Source organism: Petromyzon marinus, chromosome 3 (assembly GCF_048934315.1).
Source record: "Petromyzon marinus isolate PM22_M1 ecotype Great Lakes invasive population chromosome 3, UKy_Petmar_22M1.pri1.0, whole genome shotgun sequence".
In the NCBI taxonomy this organism is placed as follows: domain Eukaryota; kingdom Metazoa; phylum Chordata; class Hyperoartia; order Petromyzontiformes; family Petromyzontidae; genus Petromyzon; species Petromyzon marinus.
This window is the reverse complement of record NC_133669.1, coordinates 11,674,456-11,695,000: the sequence shown is the minus strand read 5'-3', so window position 1 is coordinate 11,695,000 and position 20,545 is coordinate 11,674,456. Positions and strand designations below refer to the sequence as shown.

At 40.0% G+C, this 20,545-nt stretch overlaps 1 protein-coding gene across 4 annotated transcripts in view; it reads left to right on the top strand.

Moving 5' to 3' along the window:
* Window positions 1-16,904, top strand: part of LOC116953856 (modulator of macroautophagy TMEM150B-like) — a 17,826-nt gene extending 922 nt beyond the window's left edge. For 2 of the 4 annotated variants that reach the window (XM_032974144.2, XM_032974127.2), the window contains exons 2-7: window positions 8,240-8,339; window positions 8,999-9,058; window positions 9,759-9,826; window positions 9,977-10,104; window positions 11,521-11,698; window positions 14,854-16,904. In XM_032974144.2, coding sequence (XP_032830035.1) covers window positions 8,275-8,339; window positions 8,999-9,058; window positions 9,759-9,826; window positions 9,977-10,104; window positions 11,521-11,698; window positions 14,854-15,092 — 738 coding nt within the window. In that variant the 5' untranslated portion in view covers window positions 8,240-8,274 and the 3' untranslated portion in view covers window positions 15,093-16,904. Of the gene's footprint in view, window positions 1-8,234; window positions 8,340-8,998; window positions 9,059-9,758; window positions 9,827-9,976; window positions 10,105-11,520; window positions 11,699-14,853 lie in introns of all 4 variants that reach the window. The other 2 variants (XM_076074121.1, XM_032974135.2) reach the window with 1 other exon arrangement.
* The last annotated feature ends 3,641 nt before the right edge of the window (window positions 16,905-20,545 follow it).

The following is a 20,545-nucleotide window of genomic DNA, read 5'->3' as shown; positions in this document are numbered from 1 at the left end:
TGTGTGTTATATTATTGTGTGTTAGATTATTATGGTGTGTTAGATTATTATGGTGTGTTAGATTATTATTGTGTGTGTTAGATTATTATTGTGTTAGATTGTTATTGTGTGTGTTAGATTATTATTGTGTGTGTTAGATTATTATTGTTATATTGTGTGTGTTAGATTATTATTGTGTGTGTTAGATTGTGTGTTAGATTATTATTATTGTGTGTGTGTGTGTTAGATTATTATTGTGTGTTAGATTATTATGGTGTGTGTGTTAGATTGTTATTGTGTGTGTTAGATTATTATTGTGTGTGTTAGATTGTTATTGTGTGTGTTAGATTATTATTGTGTGTGTTAGATTATTATTGTGTGTGTTAGATTATTATTGTGTATGTGTTAGATTGTGTGTGTGTGTGTTAGATTATTATTGTGTGTTAGATTATTATTGTGTGTGTTAGATTATTATTGGTATATTATTATTGTGTGTGTTAGATAATTGTGTGTGTTAGATTATTGCGTGTGTGTTAGATGATTATTGTGTGTGTTAGATTGATTATTGTGTGTGTGTTAGATTATTGTGTGTGTTAGATTATTATTGTGTGTTAGATTATTATGGTGTGTGTGTTAGATTATTATTGTGTGTGTGTTAGATTGTTATTGTGTGTGTTAGATTGTTATTGTGTGTGTTAGATTATTATTGTGTGTGTTAGATTGTTATTGTGTGTGTTAGATTGTTATTGTGTGTGTTAGATTATTATTGTGTGTGTTAGATTATTATTGTGTGTGTTAGATTATTATTGTGTGTGTTAGATTATTATTGTGTGTGTTAGATTATTATTGTGTGTGTTAGATTATTATTGTGTGTGTGTTAGATTGTGTGTGTGTTAGATTGTGTGCGTGTTAGATTGTGTGTGTGTTAGATTATTATTGTGTGTGTTAGATTGTGTGTGTTAGATTGATTATTGTGCGTGTTAGATTATTGTGTGTGTTAGATTATTGTGTGTGTGTTAGATGATTATTGTGTGTGTGTTAGATTGATTATTGTGTGTGTTAGATTATTGTGTGTGTTAGATAATTGTGTGTGTTAGATTATTGCGTGTGTGTTAGATGATTATTGTGTGTGTTAGATTGATTATTGTGTGTGTGTTAGATTATTGTGTGTTAGATTATTGTGTGTGTGTGTTGCATAGCTGTGAACCCGCACGGTCTAACGCCGTATTATTGTAGATGGAAATTTGAGTTTTCAGTTCCATACGGCTGGCTGACAGCCGTTTCAGTAGGGGCACAAAAAAAAGTTGTCTATTTGTTTGCGTTTCTCCCTAGCGATGGGACTTTGTGGCATGAACGTTGATATTTATAAGGGGGGGGGGGGCACGGGGTGACCAATAAGGTCTGAATTGGTGTGTAATAAGGTAGAGGGCACTTACAGGGGTTGACAGGTGGTAAGGTGTTGTCGAGTTCAGTTTACACCCCTTGCCATGATGGCAATTATCATTGGAAGTCCATTGATGCTCATTAAGTTGCTCGACACCTGCGGCTTGTGGGTATTTTGCTTAATGTCGTTGATAAGGCACTGCACATTGTCAGTGTAACTCTCTTGATGCTGATTATTGCTGCACCTTGCGTGTGGTAGGTTTTCAGAGCTGTACTTCTTGTAGATACGGTATACCCCGAGACTAAAACTCTTAGTTCGTCTTCATTCATCACACAATGTGCTTGCTGTTAACGGAATGTTATTATTGTTAGAGTTCAACGAAATGCGTGGCTTTTTGCAAACGCTGACTCGTTATTAGGGGCATGTTCCGAAAGTTTGTTGATAGACCAAACAAATACTGTATGTATTGTAGATGCTGTACTACCCCTTGCTGCTTACATACAATGCAGAGTACTGTTAATGTCGACGCACACGTGTGCTCCACTTAATGTAGGTACACCAATGTTGTGAACACATTGCTTATCATGCCCTTGTAAGAACCAAAATACTTGCTGCTCCAATAGCGAGCAGAGTAAGTATTATCCTTGCACTGTACTGGTGTATGTGCTCCAGGTTTGTTGCAAAGTGCATATTTCCCGTCGCTTTTTGACTGAAGTCAATACGGAGTCAATACCAAAACAAAGTTTATCTCAAAACAAAATCCGCACCTGAACATAACTCACTGCAACCTTTGTCTAAACCGCCAGGCCTTTCACGCACAGTTCACATGCCCCATCAACATCTTCAGCCAGAACGTTCTTGTTGGTGTAATTGTCCATCTGTTAAAAGGAAACGTGGACATGGACAAAGAAAATGGGACAAAATCTGAAAAGTGACCAAATGAGCATTCGGGAGATGATGCATGCTTGGAATTGCACCGAGTTGGAGAATGATGAAATCGTTGACTAGGCAATATATTTGGTATATAATATTGGACTTCATAAATGAGTGGATATATCACTGGTGATGATGATGATGAAGACACGTATCAAGAATGGCCAGTGGTCGAGACTAACGACGGATTGGCAGTCTTGGGAGAGAACACGGTTGAGAGGACATCTGACCTTGAGATGGGAGTGACAGTCACCGAATGTGCTAACAGGATGTTGCATAGCAGGACCATAAACAGATTAGGGCTTTGGAATTCCTTCATCCAACAGCGGATTTGAGTCATGAAATTTCAGCAAAATAAGAAATTTCAAAGGCATAGTTTCTTGAGTGCTAAGATGTGGAAGGGGGGGGGACGTTTTAATCCCTGAACTCGTGAAAATTGCACATTCCTACAAAGGGCCCAGTATACAAGTAGTCGTTGGCAGCAGTGGATTTGCACTGTAAGGAATGAGAATCTCTTAAGTTACTACAATTAGTCACTTCTGTGCAAAAAACATGCCATTTGTCAACGTATTGTCGGAAATATCTCTTAGACTCGACTCGCACAAGTCGTTATCTCGGTATTTTAACATTGTTTAAATCCTAAACATTCCTGGTTCTTGCCCTGGAGTGACCCCCCCCCCCACCCCGTTTATGTCGTGGGGTCTTTTTGGTGATCCTGCCAAAACTTGCTGTGACCCGTTAGGTCGTATTGACTGCACAACTATGAACTTTTCACAATAGCTCGGCTCTGCAGCACGATGCTGGAGAATCCGTTAAAGGGCTCTTAAGAATGCGGAGTTCCGTACAAAACATTGCTGTAAATCCTAATTGTTGTTATGGCTAAAGGAGCGTGGTGGGGGGGGGGCATTTGTTGACAAACAGCACACAAGTTTCACAAGGAGGGTACTGTACACAAGGACGAGTCAGCAGCAGAGTCTTTGTAAATTGTTAAAACGACGGGTCATTCTGTCCGCGCTGACGAGCGAGAGATGTTACCTTTTCACATTGTACATGTGCAGCACCTTTGTCAATCCACTGTTGGATGACGAGGGCCTCGTCACCCCTGTGTGTTGTCCAGGTTATTTGACCATACTTCACTTCACGCTGGGCGATGAGCGGGTTGGTGAAGGCAGGGAGAATAGACGGATCATGGCAAGGCCGTAGCCATGGAGTCAGATTGGGGGGGACCAAATCTTCCAGGGGGTCTAATAGTGTATTGTATTACATTGCTCTGTTTTAAATGTTTTACCTTTTCTTGTTGCATTGTATGTAATGGCAGAGATTAGGGATTAATAAAGTACAACCATAACCACAATCATATAAACAGAAATCTATTTTATAGCAATATATTGGGGGGGGGGGCATTTTGAGCATATTTGAATATTGGGGGGGGGGGGTGTGTTCCCCCCCCCCAATATATTATAATTACGGCCTTGGATCATAGTACTGTACAACAATACAGCAATACCAAATTAGAATGTCATTCAAACTGCTTTAAGGAGAACTCGCATGCAAGACATATCGGTTTAATGTTTTTTTCCTCCAGTATTTATGTTTTCCTACATACGCGGTACAATTGCTGTGTTTATAACCGACTTATTTGATTAGGACCTGCGGTACAATAACATTCCCCAACTTGTTTCATTAAGTACTTTAGTAATGTTGTTATTTATTATTAATTAATTTACGTATGGTCATTTCCTCAAGCTCTTCCTGCCATCAATGGCAAATGTGGTTATGTTACCCACTCGTATGCCAGGCCTTTGCGAAACTGCGCTTGTGTTCACACATGCAGAGCATTCGCTCTGGAGTATTATACTGTGGTGCACTCCGCACATAGCTTGCTGATAGATTGAAACTTTACTATGCCGATCCAACATAATGTACACCATTAAAGGTAACGTTCGTAAATCACCTCTCTTCAAATTGTATATAATAGCACAACAAAGCATGGAACAACACGTCAATATGCAAGCAATACGGATTTCAATGCATCACTGCTTTAATTTGTACACACTCAACCATTGAAGCGCTATCTACATTTGACTAAATAAAGCAACTGTATTGCATGCGAATAGAGTACAACTCTATTGTAAGCCCTCCTGCACTGGACATTTGCAGTTCTAAACATAACTTTTAAGGGCAGCATAACATGTGCCAGGTCATCTTGCCGATGACAGGATTGTGGGGGCCCTTGCAAGTTGTATACGTGCACCTAGATAGTGCATAGTGAGCCTTAGTTCTAAAAGCATATGGGGCATGTGTATTTCGCTATTCACATCAGTCACATCTCATAGTAAACCCTTAGTTTAGCTCGATGTTATTCTCCATTTGCAAAAAGGGATCAACTGGCGGTGTCAACGCATCACTTTGCAGAACTGCAGCCATCCAAACTCCCAAGATGCTTCATATTGGGATAGCTGCATTACCGCAAGTCAAAAAAATGCTTAAGTGAAAACCCATTTGCTGCAGCGTGAACCAGATCAAAGCAACTAGGGAAAAAAAATAATGTGTATTTGCTAAAAAGCGTGGAGAATGTGAAGCAAAATAACAAAACATTTTTAGGTAACCTTAAAGTACTGTTGTGCATTTTGAGAGCAAGTGTGACTTGACACCACAGTCGACTATTAGACTAGGAATAAAATATTCATCCTTAAAGCAGTCGTGAAATTGCAAATACGTACGTACATTTAAATCTACGGTCTGTGGGCAAAACTCTGTTGTTGAGCAATACTGATATTGAGAAATAGAATGCGTGTGTCCCTGAGGCACCTCATGTCTACATAGCTCTCGGGAGCAAAAGTTCTCCAGAGCACCCATTCACAGATGTTCATATTAGTCATGTACAGTGAGGGAAAAAAGTATTTGATCCCCTGCTGATTTTGTACGTTTGCCCACTGACAAAGAAATGATCAGTCTATAATTTTAATGGTAGGTTTATTTGAACAGTGAGAGACAGAATAACAACAACAAAATCCAGAAAAACGAATGTCAAAAATGTTTTAAATTGATTTGCATTTTAATGAGGGAAATAAGTATTTGACCCCTCTGCAAAACATGACTTAGTACTTGGTGGCAAAACCCTTGTTGGCAATTACAGAGGTCAGACGTTTCTTGTAGTTGGCCACCAGGTTTGCACACATCTCAGGAGGGATTTTGTCCCACTCCTCTTTGCAGATCTTCTCCAAGTCATTAAGGTTTCGAGGCTGACGTTTGGCAACTCGAACCTTCAGCTCCCTCCACAGATTTTTTTTTAATGGGATTAAGGTCTGGAGACTGGCTAGGCCACTCCAGGACCTTAATGTGCTTCTTCTTGAGCCACTCCTTTGTTGGCTTGGCCGTGTGTTTTAGGTCATTGTCATGCTGGAATACCCATCCACGACCCATTTTCAATGCCCTGGCTGAGGGAAGGAGGTTCTCACCCAAGATTCGATGGTACATGGCCCCGTCCATCGTCCCTTTGATGCGGTGAAGTTGTCCTGTCCCCTTAGCAGAAAAACACCCCCCAAGCATAATGTTTCCACCTCCATGTTTGACGGTGGGGATGGTGTTCTTGGGGTCATAGGCAGCATTCCTCCTCCTCCAAACACGGCGAGTTGAGTTGATGCCAAGAGCTCCATTTTGGTCTCATCTGACCACAACACTTTCACCCAGTTGTCCTCTGAATCATTCAGATGTTCATTGGCAAACTTCAGATGGGCATGTATATGTGCTTTCTTGAGCAGGGGGACCTTGCGGGCGCTGCAGGATTTCGTCCTTCACGGCATAGTGTGTTACCAATTGTTTTCTTGGTGACTATGGCCCCAGCTGCCTTAAGATCATTGACAAGATCCTCCCGTGTAGTTCTGGGCTGAGTCCTCACCGTTCTCATGATCATTGCAACTCCACGAGGTGAGATCTTGCATGGAGCTCCAGGCCGAGGGAGATTGACAATTATTGTGTTTCTTCCATTTGCAAATAATCAAGACCATTGCCAAGCTGCTTGGCAATGGTCTTGTAGCCCATTACAGCCTTGTGTAGGTCTACAATCTTGTCCCTGACATCCTTGGAGAGCTCTTTGGTCTTGGCCATGGTGGAGAGTTTGGAATCTGATTGATTGCTTCTGTGGACAGGTGTCTTTTATACAGGTAACAAGCTGAGATTAGGAGCACTCCCTTTTAGAGTGTGCTCCTAATCTCAGCTCGTTACCTGTATAAAAGACACCTGGAAGCCAGAAATCTTTCTGTTTGAGAGGGGGTCAAATACTTATTTCCCTCATCAAAATGCAAATCAATTTATAACATTTTTGACATGCGTTTTTCTGGATTTTTGTTGTTGTTATTCTGTCTCTCACTGTTCAAATAAACCTACCATTAAAATTATAGACTGATCATTTAATTGTCAGTGGGCAAACGTACAAAATCAGCAGGGATCAAATACTTTTTTCCCTCACTGTAGCTCATTAATTCAGTTATCCACTAGAGAATGACAGGTTCCCATATTCTTTGGGTCTTTCGGTAAAGTCATGTAGATAGGTTCAAAGAAAAGAACAAAAAATAACAAAAAAACTACTAGGTTTCGATCACAACACAAACAATCGTCATCAGGAGGAAAAAAGAGGGGGGAAACTGCTGAGGCAGACTGTTTTACGTGACGTTACCGAAAGAGCCAAAGAATATTAATTCCTGCAGTCACGAAAGCTTTAAGTCAGGAATGACAGGTTCATTTATGCTGAGAAATACTTGTGAAAGTATAAACCATTGTCTTGTTTTCTGTGTGTAAAATATGATTGTATGGGTTTGACCCGGACAATCCAGGAATTAGCATCTCTGTTTGGTTGGTGAGAATTAATTTGTACCGAGTGCTGGTACTGGTATTGTGTTAAAAATTAAAATACATTGCACAATTTTGATTGTCCTAGCTTCACTGACATAATTTGTCTGAGTTTGGCCTGGAGGCACACCCCTAATTTAAAACCTGTTGAGGTTTCAGACCCATGCTTGAAGTTTATGCTTCTTCTGAGTCTTAGAACTTGAAATATAGCATAGCCTATGTGTGTATCTACACAGGGCTTGTGTATGACACGCGGTGGGTATTCTGATACTCGCTCATCACCATGATCAGGAATTCATACTGTACCGTATTTCATAGGGAGCAAAATGGACAACAAATATGAGAGCCGGCCTAATTTTTACCCACGACTTTGTTGAAATTGTACAATTGTTTTATTTTAGATTCCGTGTGTAGCATAGGTCCGTGAAATTTGCTCTTTGGCTAGACATTTTGCATGAGGAATAGCTACCCAACCACACAAGCCACTGGTGAATGTGCTGTGTTCTGTTCGCCCAAAATGGAGGCACTGGGCTTAGGGAAACATTACTACCTAGAAAATAAATCACAAGGTGGAATGTCAGTTTAATCTGTTATTGGTAATCTTTTCACTTGAGCACCATCCGGACCTAATGGACAATTGAGAAAGCATGCCCACACCCTACGTAGAGTATAATTGACTAGATATGATGCACCACCTTGAATGTTGGTTTTTGAATCACGGAATGCAGATTACTAATGTGAATCTTAAACTCGCCTGACAACATTTATGGGAAGTTTGTCATTTCGGTTCTTAAATGTCACACTTCTTTGGTTAAATAATAAAACAATGCTTTGGGCTGCTCATTTTATAAAGGTTTGCATGGTTGAGCAGTTGCTGCTGTTGGTATAAAGGGCAGCCCCATATCGGTTTGTTGGCCTACCCCGATTGATTTTTGCACGTGCTGAATACTTTTCACCAGAAACACCATTATCCGAGCAGCCCTGTTGGCCAGAAGATGGAAAGTTGTGTTTAAATTATCTTAAAATATTCATCTTAAAAACGACGTTGAGCCTTTGCGTTGACCTATGACCCAATGTTTCCATTCAGAGCAGTTGGCGGTGCTGTTGACAAGTTACTTGGAGAAAGAATGTGGACCTGGGCACTTCTGCCTCTTGGCTTCTCTTCTTTGGGCGTGGCTGGATTTTGGACTGTGTAAGCTGACAATCATCTAATTTTGTTTTTTGCTTTTAAAAGCACATGTGAATATGAACCTTTAAAAAACAAGACACTGCTGTTGATATCTAAACGAATTCTGTGAGCACTGTTGTTTTAACCAATAACATGAATTGTACCGTGTGCAATTATTGCCTCTGAACAAGGAAGCATCAGATGTCAGATGCTAACCAGATTTGAAGCCTGGATAGTGCTTGGATGGGTAACCACCATTCAGAAAACAAGTGTCAGGGTGCTGTGGGGCTATGCTGTGGGTAGGAGAGGGTAATGCAGCAACATCCATTATTGTGCTGCTATACGTCTGTATTTCTACATCTGTTTGCTTCCTGCCTTCACCAACCCACATTGGCTAACGTGGTAAAGCATGGTAAAAAAAAAATCCCACACCTCGGATAAACTGAACTATTTTTTTACCAGGTAAGGCCCACTAAGCTATTTAGCTCTTTTTCAGAAGCGACCTGGCTACAAATGATAGCTCAACGAAGTGGCTTATCATGCAGAAATGTAATGTATCCAAATACTCTAAACTTGTTTCTAAATGGTGTGGTGTGGGGAGGCCTGCATTCAGCAGTGGATTGACAAAAATGGGATGTCTATTGTTTTCATGTAAAAATACTGAACATCTGTGTTTTCTTTAGATACATCGTGGCTGGCAATAACACCCCAGTGAGCCCATTAGTGAGTTTTCCTTATATAAGGTACAGCTTCAGAACACTGCACGTCTTAGTGATTTATACACCTCATGATTTTGTTTTCCTTATCAAAGAATTTGGAATTCTTCATGAGTCTTTCACTGTAATTACACCAATCTGTATTGATTGAATATACTATTCTACATTCATAAATTGTACATGTATTCTGCATTAATACATTTTACATGTATATACACATTTCAGATGCTGATGTATATTTGAAAGCTCTTGTTATAAACTGTTACATTAACATACATGGTGTCCATAAAGGGTATCATCCATTCTTAAAGCATTATATGGTTCAGCAGCAGTGTGAACTGGGCAGTTGAAATATCGGCAACATTATATACTAAAGTTTTTGTTAAACCAAAAAATGTTGAGTGATATTCAACAGCACGCAAGGGAAGCAATTGGAAACAAGATGTTGCCAAACGACCTCGGGCTCTCAAATCTCGATGCGACACTTGTTGTCAATGCCATGGCAAAGGTTTAGAGGGACGAGACTCTTGCACGAGGGAATCTTCACACTACCGAGTGTGTGTATGGCTTGTTTTATCGACTTATTTCCAACTGCTGTCTAATTATAATTCTTTAATAATAGATTATATTTTATGGATGCTGTCCATATTATACACTCACCTATGTTGGTTATACTGATTCACTTACAGTTCTTTGTGTCTTGTCATTGTGTGTTCTTTTTTTTCAGTGACTGTGGGACATATCCCCCACAGAGCTGTCTCTTTGGACAACTGTTGAACGTTGGTGGTTTCACAGGTAGAGACTGGCACGCCTTTAGCCACCAACATATTTGGTCACATAGCAGTATAACTTGCGCATTCAACATGCACATCTGTTTCTGTTTACACCAATGTGTACATACTGTGAACGTGTTTTTTTACAGTACGATTTCGTGTCTGTGTGCAGTGCTAGTTATTTGTTTAATCCGGTACCGGCAAGTGGAGGGCTATGGTTATCATTCGTGGATCAACACGCTGAGTCTGCTGATGGGTGTGCTGTGTGCATTTGGGGCAACACTGGTGGGAAATTTTCAGGTAGGCGGATGTGCAAGTATGTGTTATGATCTTTCATATGTATAGTGTGTGAATTCTTTGTAAGAACTCATCTCCGTGTTTTGAAAACTATGGTTATACAGTACCATTACTGGACAGTCCTCAGAAACGTTTTGTGTGTTATATTTGGTAACGGAGTTAACCTTGTTTCTTGGAATTCGTTTGCATGTATTATTGTTTTTTACCCAGGTAAAATTACTTCGTGGAATTAATAACTACAAAAGTAATTTAAAAGTTAGAATTTATATTATTCATATTTTTTTTCCTTGACATTGATGGTGAAAGGACATTGACATGACATAATGTGTGCTTTACTATGATTCGTGCTACTAAGGAAGCAAATGTGCAATTAAAACGTCCACGATATGTACATCTCTGATTTTTTTTATAAGATTAAATAAGCTTTGTATGAATGTATAGCAAGCAATAATTAACATGCCTACTGTCAGCACCTATTCCTCTGAATTTAATGCCATCCACTATCCAATACTACAATTTACACATGGAGTGAAAATTATATAAACATTTAAATATCATTCCTTGAAACATTCTTCCCTTTCACCAACGTTCTCTTATATTGGTCAAAAGTACAATCCTTGGTATCGTCATTTGGGATATTCCAAACCACAAAGAGTCTTGATTGCAACAGTTGTGGGATCTGGCAGAAGGAAATAAGTGATGGTGAAGTAGAGTTGCGTCAGCAACATGGGCAGTGACAAACGACCTCTTGACCTTTAAAGCCTACAATTAAGGTACTTTCAAATCGTAATATATTCCCCTATCCTGCAGTTAGCGATTCAAGGTTGAAGCGAAAGGGAGCCTTTTGTGTTTTTGCGGTGTACCGCATGTGGTTTGGCACGGTGGTGGTGCATGCCTGTAATCCAGCAACTCGAGGTGAGAGTTGGTGAATATCACAAATGTTGTGAAACGCCCTTCCAGTGGGTGTCGAGGTGCTTTACCCTGGCTTTAATCATAATATCTTTCCATCTGTATGGGATAGTGTTGCCCCTCGCATGCTCGGGTTTCCTCCCACTTTTATGAAAACTAATTGGCTGAAAACTGCTTAAAATAAGAACCCCAGTGCAGCAGGAAAAGAGGCCTACGACTCGATCTGGCCTTCCTGGAGAGAAAAAAAGGTAAATTATTTAATCATTATTAAACTATAGCTGACGTTTTGGTCCACAAGCTGGGAAAAAAAAATTCTGCTGCATTCGGTTCCCGAAGAAACTTTTTTACACTCGCACGTACGTCCACATAAAGCTAATTTCACTCAAATGTCAGGAAGCCATGCGAATTCAATTCCTGAAAACACTTGACAGCACGTGGTGGACAGCGTCAGACATCATGTGCGGCATCAAGTGACATTCTGTGTTTGGTGACTGTCTCTCCGCCATGCAGGAGACGAACCACCTGCCAACCCACATGGTGGGCGCTGTGCTCACCTTCGGGGCAGCCGTGTTATACTTCTGGCTGCAGTCAGTGTTGATTCTGCGCGTACGACCACGCCACGGGGGCCTCGCGCTCGCCGGCATTCGTATCATCGCTTGCATCCTTGCCACCTCTACCTACATTCTCGGTACGTATGCTGCACGCTGACCGCATGCATGGGAACATAGAGTGACACGGTGGCGCTGACTACGGTGGCTCGCTCGGATGTTACTGCGCTAGGCCTGGGTTAGAATCTCGGGTGAGTGTTCAAGATTACAAGCGGGTTCCCAAGGTGTTTCATCACCAGTGACTACAATAGTCGTCGGTGTCTCCAAGCACGCAACATTGGATCGTGTTCCTCTTCATTGGTGGCCCTGAGCAAGCGGTATAAATAACAATTCTGTGGCAGTGACCATGCTCTCCATAGTTGGACTTCAGTTACATGTTTTTATTGATCAGGAATTGTATCAACCAAATCATCATGATCACTAATGATAAGACAACATATTGACAATACGGTACTGAAAAATAAGAGATGTTATATTGACCATTATGGACAAGACAAGTGATGGAATGGTAGCTGAAGGAGAAAATTCCTCCAAGGAGATGGAGCAACTAGATCAATTCGTGGGAGGGAATGAGATAGATGGTAGCAGCTCTGGACTATGAGGAATTGCAGTAGTGTGGGGAGGTCTTCGTGCAGCAATGGAGACAGTGCTGATGACAATGATGGATGAAGACATCCCTACACCAATGCCATCGCTCGTGATTCTCTAATGTCAAGGGGAATGATAGGCAAAGTCAGTTGTTTATGATTTCGCCCTAAAATTTACCAAAAATTCTACTTGATCTTATCAGATCTCCAAAGCAGAGCAGCGTTGTTAGTCCATGAATGGGTGACCGCCCCGGCTTGCCGAGTGTTGCAGGCGTTCGGCTGCGAGATCTCGCCAAGAGGCATTCACCTGGTGTACTCTACAGTTTCTTCTCACATGCTAAAAACTCAGTAATAGAATTGGACAAACATTACAATGCAAGACCCTCCTGAAAAATAGTCTTCAGACTCTCCTTGATAAATTATTGGCATTCATTTATGAAGTCAAACTTTACATAAATATTTTAGCCACATTTTGCTCACAGAATTTGGGGCAATATTTATCAGTTTTTTTGTTTATAAGTGTATTATCTGGTTGAATAGTGCTATGCCGGCTTTCCTGTCTCATAATTTGTAAAGTCTTTAGTTCAATTAATGACTAATGGTTGACTCAGCTCATCAAACATCCTGGGTCAAAATTTTCTTGCCACAATTCTTTAAGTTCTATCACGAGGTGAGGGTCATCACCAAATATTTTCACTGCCCAAAACTCATTTATAGCTCGTCAAGCTTTAACCCAGTGTACTTTAATATAAGTACCTTTTTCACCCTATCACGTAACTAGTAACACAATTGGTAAATAGTTTACTGATGACGTTGAGAAATACACAAATAAAAATTACCTTTGACCATATCATCCAAAGTGCCATGTATCTCCTCAGCTCTCAGAACCCAGCTGCATTTAGCCTGTATAGCACTGGGATGGGTGACCCACCATGCACAAAACAAGAATTATAGGCTGCTGTAGGGCTATGTTTTCAGCAGATGTCAAGTTAACTCAAATCCATTGTATTGTATTCCACTCCCAGGTATAAATGCTCCCTGCCTTGCCAAAGTCACACTGACCAGCTTGGGAAAGTTTGGTTAAATAATGCCCACGAGCCACATGGCTTGAAGAGGCCCTCTTCCAGTAGTGGATTGACCAAAGTGCTGTACATGTACACACATAAAAATGAAACCACAACATAGGACATGAACAGCGTAGTCGAGGCCAGGGTAAGTAATAAAAGAGGTCAAAAAAGCAATTGAGAGTTGTGGTGGAAGGGTAGCAAGGTCGGATGGGAATGAGCGTGTGTGTACTAACAAAGTAAAACTAAAATTCTTAAAATAAAACTTCTTAAATAGATATTAGAAATATTATTTGTTGGTATTATCCTGATTTAGTGTATCAGTGCCTGGCTTATAAAATATCACAAACATTAAGTAATTTTCATTTAGGAAGCAGTTTTTTTGCAAGGGTGTTTCACGCACAGCTTCATTTGTGTGTAAAATATCCATCAGTGCTATTACCAGAGAATTCTGCCTTTGGCTGGCTCCCAGACCTAATTTTCATCGAGTCAATGTTTCTTTAATAGTAAACACTGCACCTGAAATTTCCAGTTGGAGAAACGAAAAAGCATTCCTTTAGCTGGGGAGAGGGGAATTTTCTACCAACCTCCCAGCCACCTTTGCTGTTTCCTCTGTACCACATCTTGATATACTCATTTCAGTTAAAAGTAAATATATAGGTGCAGTCTTGCAATTACTTATTCATGCCACTGCTAGTAGAAGAACCAATACTAGAAGGAGATACAGAGAGGCCCTCTGGGAGAATATTTTGGCTTGCTCTTCTTCACTAGCCAGATGTCTTGGAAGGGATGGGAGTACCCACATTTTGCCTTTCCGTATCGGACCTACCGAATGACGAACTAGAGAGAGGGGCGGGGATTAAAAAAACGTGCCCATTTTCTTCAATGTCTTGTCCAGAGATGGAACTGCCAACTTCAACATTGCAAGTTCATTGAGCTATCCATTATGCTAGTGTAGCATCCCATTTTACCCAGTACTTTGTTTATCACTGTTTTAAACTATTGAGATATTTGTACAAATTTTAATCCGTAAAAGTTGAATGTCCATACGTACGTATTGTCAAATACAGCATGACCCTACGGATTACGGGAGGGGGGGCTGATTTCAGGAGAGAACCAGGAATCCGTGAAAAATACGCAGATTTCTGGCTGTCTGCTGGCATGGATTACAATTCTTGGAGTCCTGCTATATATAAAAAAACAACAAAACACAAACATTTGAAAACAACCAGTGTAAATGTAATGACAGTGGTATTATTATAATTAAACATTACAAATGGAGAGACCCCCTATATTTAACATCAGATGCTCAAAAGACGTTTCAAATTCCCCAATAAAAGATTTTAATCTACATTATCGATTTTTAACGAAGCTTAAACACAATTTATCAATCGGAGGCACTGAAGTAAAAAAAATGTTGGCCAAAATCTGTATTTCCTTTTGGTTGTTTGATGGCATGGGCTAGGGTAGGCCTTCATCCAGATTGCATTGATCATGCCTGATGTTGATGATTGTAAACAAAGATGTATTAATGTCTCAAGTAAACCGTGGTTTTCCCCTCTCTCTCCCTCCTATTTTTCACAGCGCCTGTGTTTTATTATGAGGACATGCGGAACGCCTCAGCCATCTGCGAGTGGATCTTAGCAATGGACGTTTTGCTGTACTTTGGGACATTTGCGGTGGAATTCAAACATATTACCCACTTGGGGCTCAAGCTGGAGGTTGACCATACGTGCCGAATGAATTCTTGCAATGGACTAATGTCTTCTGCTTCTTCACCGCTAACAATACCGTTGCCAAATGCCCACTCATTACCCGAATGAGGTTTTGTTCCATAAAAACTGTTTACAAAAGTGATCTCACTTGATCACTCAGACACTTTACCATTACCCATTGTTTTTTTTCACTCTTGTACAATTTAGATTTTATTCATGTAAAATATACAATTGCGATTGATTGTTGGTGAATTTACAGAACCGCAATGTAGTCAAGTGTTTTAAAGTTGTTAAATGTGGCCGGTTAAAAGGATGGTAAGAACTGTTAAAATGAATGAATCTGCTACGACTTGAAATTATCATTAATATTCCATTCATTATATTGGTCATGCACTAGTTGCATGTACCATAATTGTCCTTTGCAATTAACGTCCCTCATTTACACAGCTAAATGTTTCCTAAGATGCCTTCCAAAAAAAAGCAACAATTGCCTTGTATTTAAAGAATAATACTTTAAGTGAAATATTAACACATTATGGTAAAGATTAACATTAAATATATTCAATGAATATGGTTACTGGGATACAATTTTACAAAAAAAGCAATTGCAATGGCTTGTTGCTGTTAATGCAAGGATTACCAATCCTAACGTGTGTTTGTATCATGTCCTGGTACCTGCACATGTGTGTGTGTGTGTCTGTAACGGTCCTGGACACGTGGACCACCTGTTTATAATGTTAAGAACAGTATGTACAAAAACAGCCAAATGTATTGCAGTCCTTCTGCTCAGCATTTGAGTGGCAAAAAATAAGACGAAGTATTTTGAGTTAAAGAAATGTGTATTAAGTCCCCGCACTTAATACTTGTTTAAATGCAGTTGTTCAGCTGCCGACAATCAACTTATCTTGAACCTGCTCCGGTTGTGCAAGAGAGTTGACACTTGTTTGGAAATGGGGTACTCGTAAAGATCAATAGCTGGGTGAGATTTGTTTCTTAGGTGCTTTAGAAAACTCGCAATTCATAAAAGGTATTTGTTTTATCCAGTATTTGAGACAATCCGTTGCACCTTATACTACACAACTATATTGCATCAATTTTTGTATTACATTATCTGAAAGGTGGGCATTGTATGTGGCCTGTAATGATGGACTTTGGTCTATTAACTGACCATATTAAAGTCACAAGTGCATTAGTCAAGAATGTAAAATGCAAATGCCATCATGCTGCAAAAATATTTTATATCTTTGGACTGTTGGTAGATTAACAACACTCTAAAAGTATGTGATTTGTATTCGTTCAACTGTATCTTTTTAAAGCATGTGCTGTATATGCACATTAAAGTGCAGTACTGTATTTAATTTAAACAAGTTAACCAAATTTTACAAAGTCTATGCAACATACTTGCTTACTGTATTTTAAAGAACAACTTACAAACTGCTTTATGGTAAATCATTTATGTGACAATGTTATGAGAATGGTATTTTTGTTTTATATCAAGTGAATGTTCGACATAGCCTCCCCTCGAAAGGCAGACTGGTGAGTCGGAGATTATGCCTGTATTTTTAAGTGCCTTTTTTATTTTACAATGTTTTGATATTGTCAAAGGTCCACCAATGTATAAGCTGTCTAACTTTTAAATATTGCAGCATTGCTTGAAGTTTTTTTTTTATTTTATTCCTACTTTGATAGTGCTTTGCATTCAAAGCATATAACACACAAATGCTAACATTTAAGTTTCTGCTCATTGCTGTAAAACAGTAACAATTGATTACTCTAATGCCCTGCACTAACCATTAAATGCAATCCATATGTATAGCTCCTAAAATCTGCAATATTTCACATGTATGCAGTGTTATTTTTTTGAAAGTGCTTATGTTTTTATGGTACTCCAAAAAATAAATGTGGAATGTATGCTCTGAAGATGATTGCCGGCATACTTTGTTTAATCCATTATTGTTATGCAATTGTTACGTTTTAACGAAGAAAAAAAGGTTCAAAGGAAAATTATGAAAAATGTTAATAAATATTTTTGCATTCATTCATTTTTTGGTATTTTTAGACATTGATGTATATTATTATTATTTGTTTTGTGTCTGGGCAATGGTACTCTCACCAAAATCCTGGACTCAATTTACAAAAGCTTTCCTTGTGTTCATTATTACGTCTTTATCGGATTTGCACAAGCATACGTGATCCTCTTAAGAACTTTATTAAAAACAAGCACAGTACAGTAGTATTAATTTTGTAAAAAAATGTAACACGGTGAATATGCATTAAAATGTATTAACACTTAAGTAGAACTGCTGTTACACGAACCAGTACACTCTGGTTTCCGCCAAGGCCATTCTACAGAAACTGCTCTCCTTCATGTGACGTGACCACCTTTTTACCTTAAAATGTGAATCACTCCTAGCTCTCCTAGATTTGCAGCTTTTTACACCATGGGCTACTCCATTTTAGTGTTTCCATAACTAAGCGGTTATCTCCAGCACTGTCCTCTCCTGGTCCCTTCCTTACATTCGAAACCACTCCGTTTCCATACGGGGAAAGACTTCCTTTCAAAAAACCCTGCGCTCTGGTGTCCTGCAAGGCTCTATTATAAGCCCTCTGTTGTTTAATGTCTCCTCCCTCATGGCAAATGCATCTCGAGATATATTACAGATCATCACTTTGCTATTGTCGCCCAGCTGTATACATTGCCATTCACTTAATGAAGCCAAACTCAATGGCCACGCATTTCGGGCCTTGAAATTCTCTAATCACGGATTGGTTTTAACTTCCCCTAAATACCAGTTACCAAAAAGTCCCATCTCGGCAAGCAGACCAGTTTCATGGATTCGCACCTCCATTTGTGCAGCATCTCCCACCGATGAACGAGACCCCATGACCCCAATAGGCTAATGCCCCTCCCACTGGCTCCACATTCCATTTGGATGCGTTTCAAAATCCACAAACTCTCGCATCTCACGTCGCACGCCTCCCCATGCCTTTTTCCACATCTCCCCTTACAATTCTACAGTGAAATCCCGGTTTACGTCTCCTCCCCCGTTGACGTCGTTTCGCAAATACGTCGTTCCTTTATAAACACCACGACCGGATTTGCGTCGCCTCAACCCACACTTACGTCGCTGACAGCATCGTCCGTCATTTCTCGTATCCGTCGACTGTCACTCAGCCTTCGCCCCCACATATATACCCTGTACACCAACTACTTAGCGTCGCGCATAAAGAAATGTACCGTACTGTAGAGTACAATATCTTATTCACGTACAGCATTTCGGTGATCGTTTTTTATAGTGTGTCGTACCTTATTGTACCCTGTATAATTTGTGCTAAACAGTGTACTTCTGTACGCTCGTGTTGAGTACAGTGTTGTTTGTATATTTTTTGTTTTAACTTAAATGTAACTTTGTGGGTACGACTAAGTATTAATATGAGGCGCATTAATACACAGCTACACCGAACCACCACGTTGTCTTTTGTTTAGCTCTCGCTGCGTACAGGCTACACGATTCCTTTGATCGACGTCGTTTCGATATTCCCCGCCAACTTTCAAGATCGCATCCCCGACGTAAAGCGAAGTAGGACCGCACACTCAATTCGGCGCACACTCTGCTGCAAGCAATGCCGCCTTCTCTCGATGCTCCCGGTTAACCTGCACTCAGTAGCAGGTCACTTATTCTATAGTTTTTTTAACCTTCCTCGAGCAATTCGTTCCTGTGACTCCCTGTCCATGTACGGTATCGAGTGGATGTTGTAACTTGCTGACCAGCCCCTACACTGGACATTGCCAAAAAGAGCTTCATGGCTCATTGGATTCCTCCAGATTAAATTAAAAAAAAAATCTGATTCTGAAATACCTACAATTTGTTCATGTCTATGACTGCCTCGATAAACTATGCCCACTTTCTCTGCATTGGGCATATTGAGATGTGGAATATATACGTAATTATTGCATGATACAATGCATTGCACATTTTGGAACATTCTCAGCCAAAGTTCCATGAACATTCTCATAACACGTTGATATACACGGTGTCCATGCAGGTTTCGACCATAGTCTTGGTTCTTTCGGTAAAGTCACGTAGAAGGGAAATAATAAAATAAAATAAACATTTTTATTTATGATGTCCCTTCTACGTGGTGACTTTACCGAAAGAACCAAGAAGACGAATCCCTGCAGTCACGAAAGCTTTAAATCGAAAAAGTATCGACCATTATTGATTATTTCAAATCAAGACCACCGTTTGAACCGCGTCGTTTAAATATTTGCAACAAATTCCTTACATACTCCGGTTTTTCCTGAAACCGAAGATAGCTTGAGTGATCTTCAACACCACATAACAGAAGCATTTGAAACTGTTGAGAGGCGAGGTGCTCATAAAAACCCGGGGCTCTCAAAACTCATTGTCGCCAATGGCACTGCGGACACGTGGAGGTTTACATGAATGAAGACTCCGTATGATTAGTTCTTCACATTATCAGCTGTGTGTGTGTGTGTACAATAATATTGGACCGAGCTCAAACGGCTGCACAATTGCAAAATCTTAAATTAATGGTAAATGAATAAAGACCTTGTACGTTACTGTATTTGTTCCACTTATACTTTCCGCCCTGCATGTTTCTGTGCCGAAAGTAATCGCCACTGAACAGGTGCATTACATATCGGCGTAATTTTTTTCTTTTTCATAAAAGGGGCTTACGTTAAAAATGTGTGTAACAATTGGAACTGCGAGCGAGCCTCAATCGCTTGTGAATTCAGATCCTGGTTGGAAAGATGACAGCCCATCATTCTTTTAAGGTCGATGCAATAAGTACCAATTTCCAGGGGAAGTTAATAGTGGCTGTTCTTGCAATAAACTAGCTCCCTACATAAGAATGTGGAATTTCCTACACTGGATCAGGGCTGTAAACAGGAGATTGTGCACTGAATCAATGCCCATTAATAGCAGGAAATGGTCGTGTTTTGTTGTTCTGTTGTAACAGTTTTGAACCTGGCTGAGTCCATTCACCAGTGGGCAGGTATAGGTAGGGAATATATGTTCAATTCCAGTCAAAGGGCGTACGTACCCTTTAACGCAAAAGCCTCATGGTCAAAATGTCTGTATTATGAGGAAATGTGCTGTTTCCCTGGTTGTGCAAGAACACAATCTTGATACTTTACCACCATTTTCACGTGTGGTGTGCGGTTGTAGTGCAATCTTGCACCGACGATGTAAACCACATAAAATGTATTTTTTGCTGTCGAGTACATTTTTTTTATATAAACACGCACTTTGAAATACAGTACGGTGCTGAGGGTTGAGTGGTGGCACATGCTTAATGCATTGTATGATGAAACCTGAGTTCTATTCTCTCCATGGGCTAACATCAAAGGTGAGTAGTATCTGGACCAATCCTGGTGCCCCATCCCCTCATTAAATAAACAAAAATGAGTCCCTTCAGCCGTTGAGCCTTATGAATCAATGTTTTGGTGGCTCTGCTGATGAGACTCATAAAAAGTATATCCTGTCCCAGGGTTCCCGTGCTGAACCAAATGAGTTTGAAATACATTGGTTTAG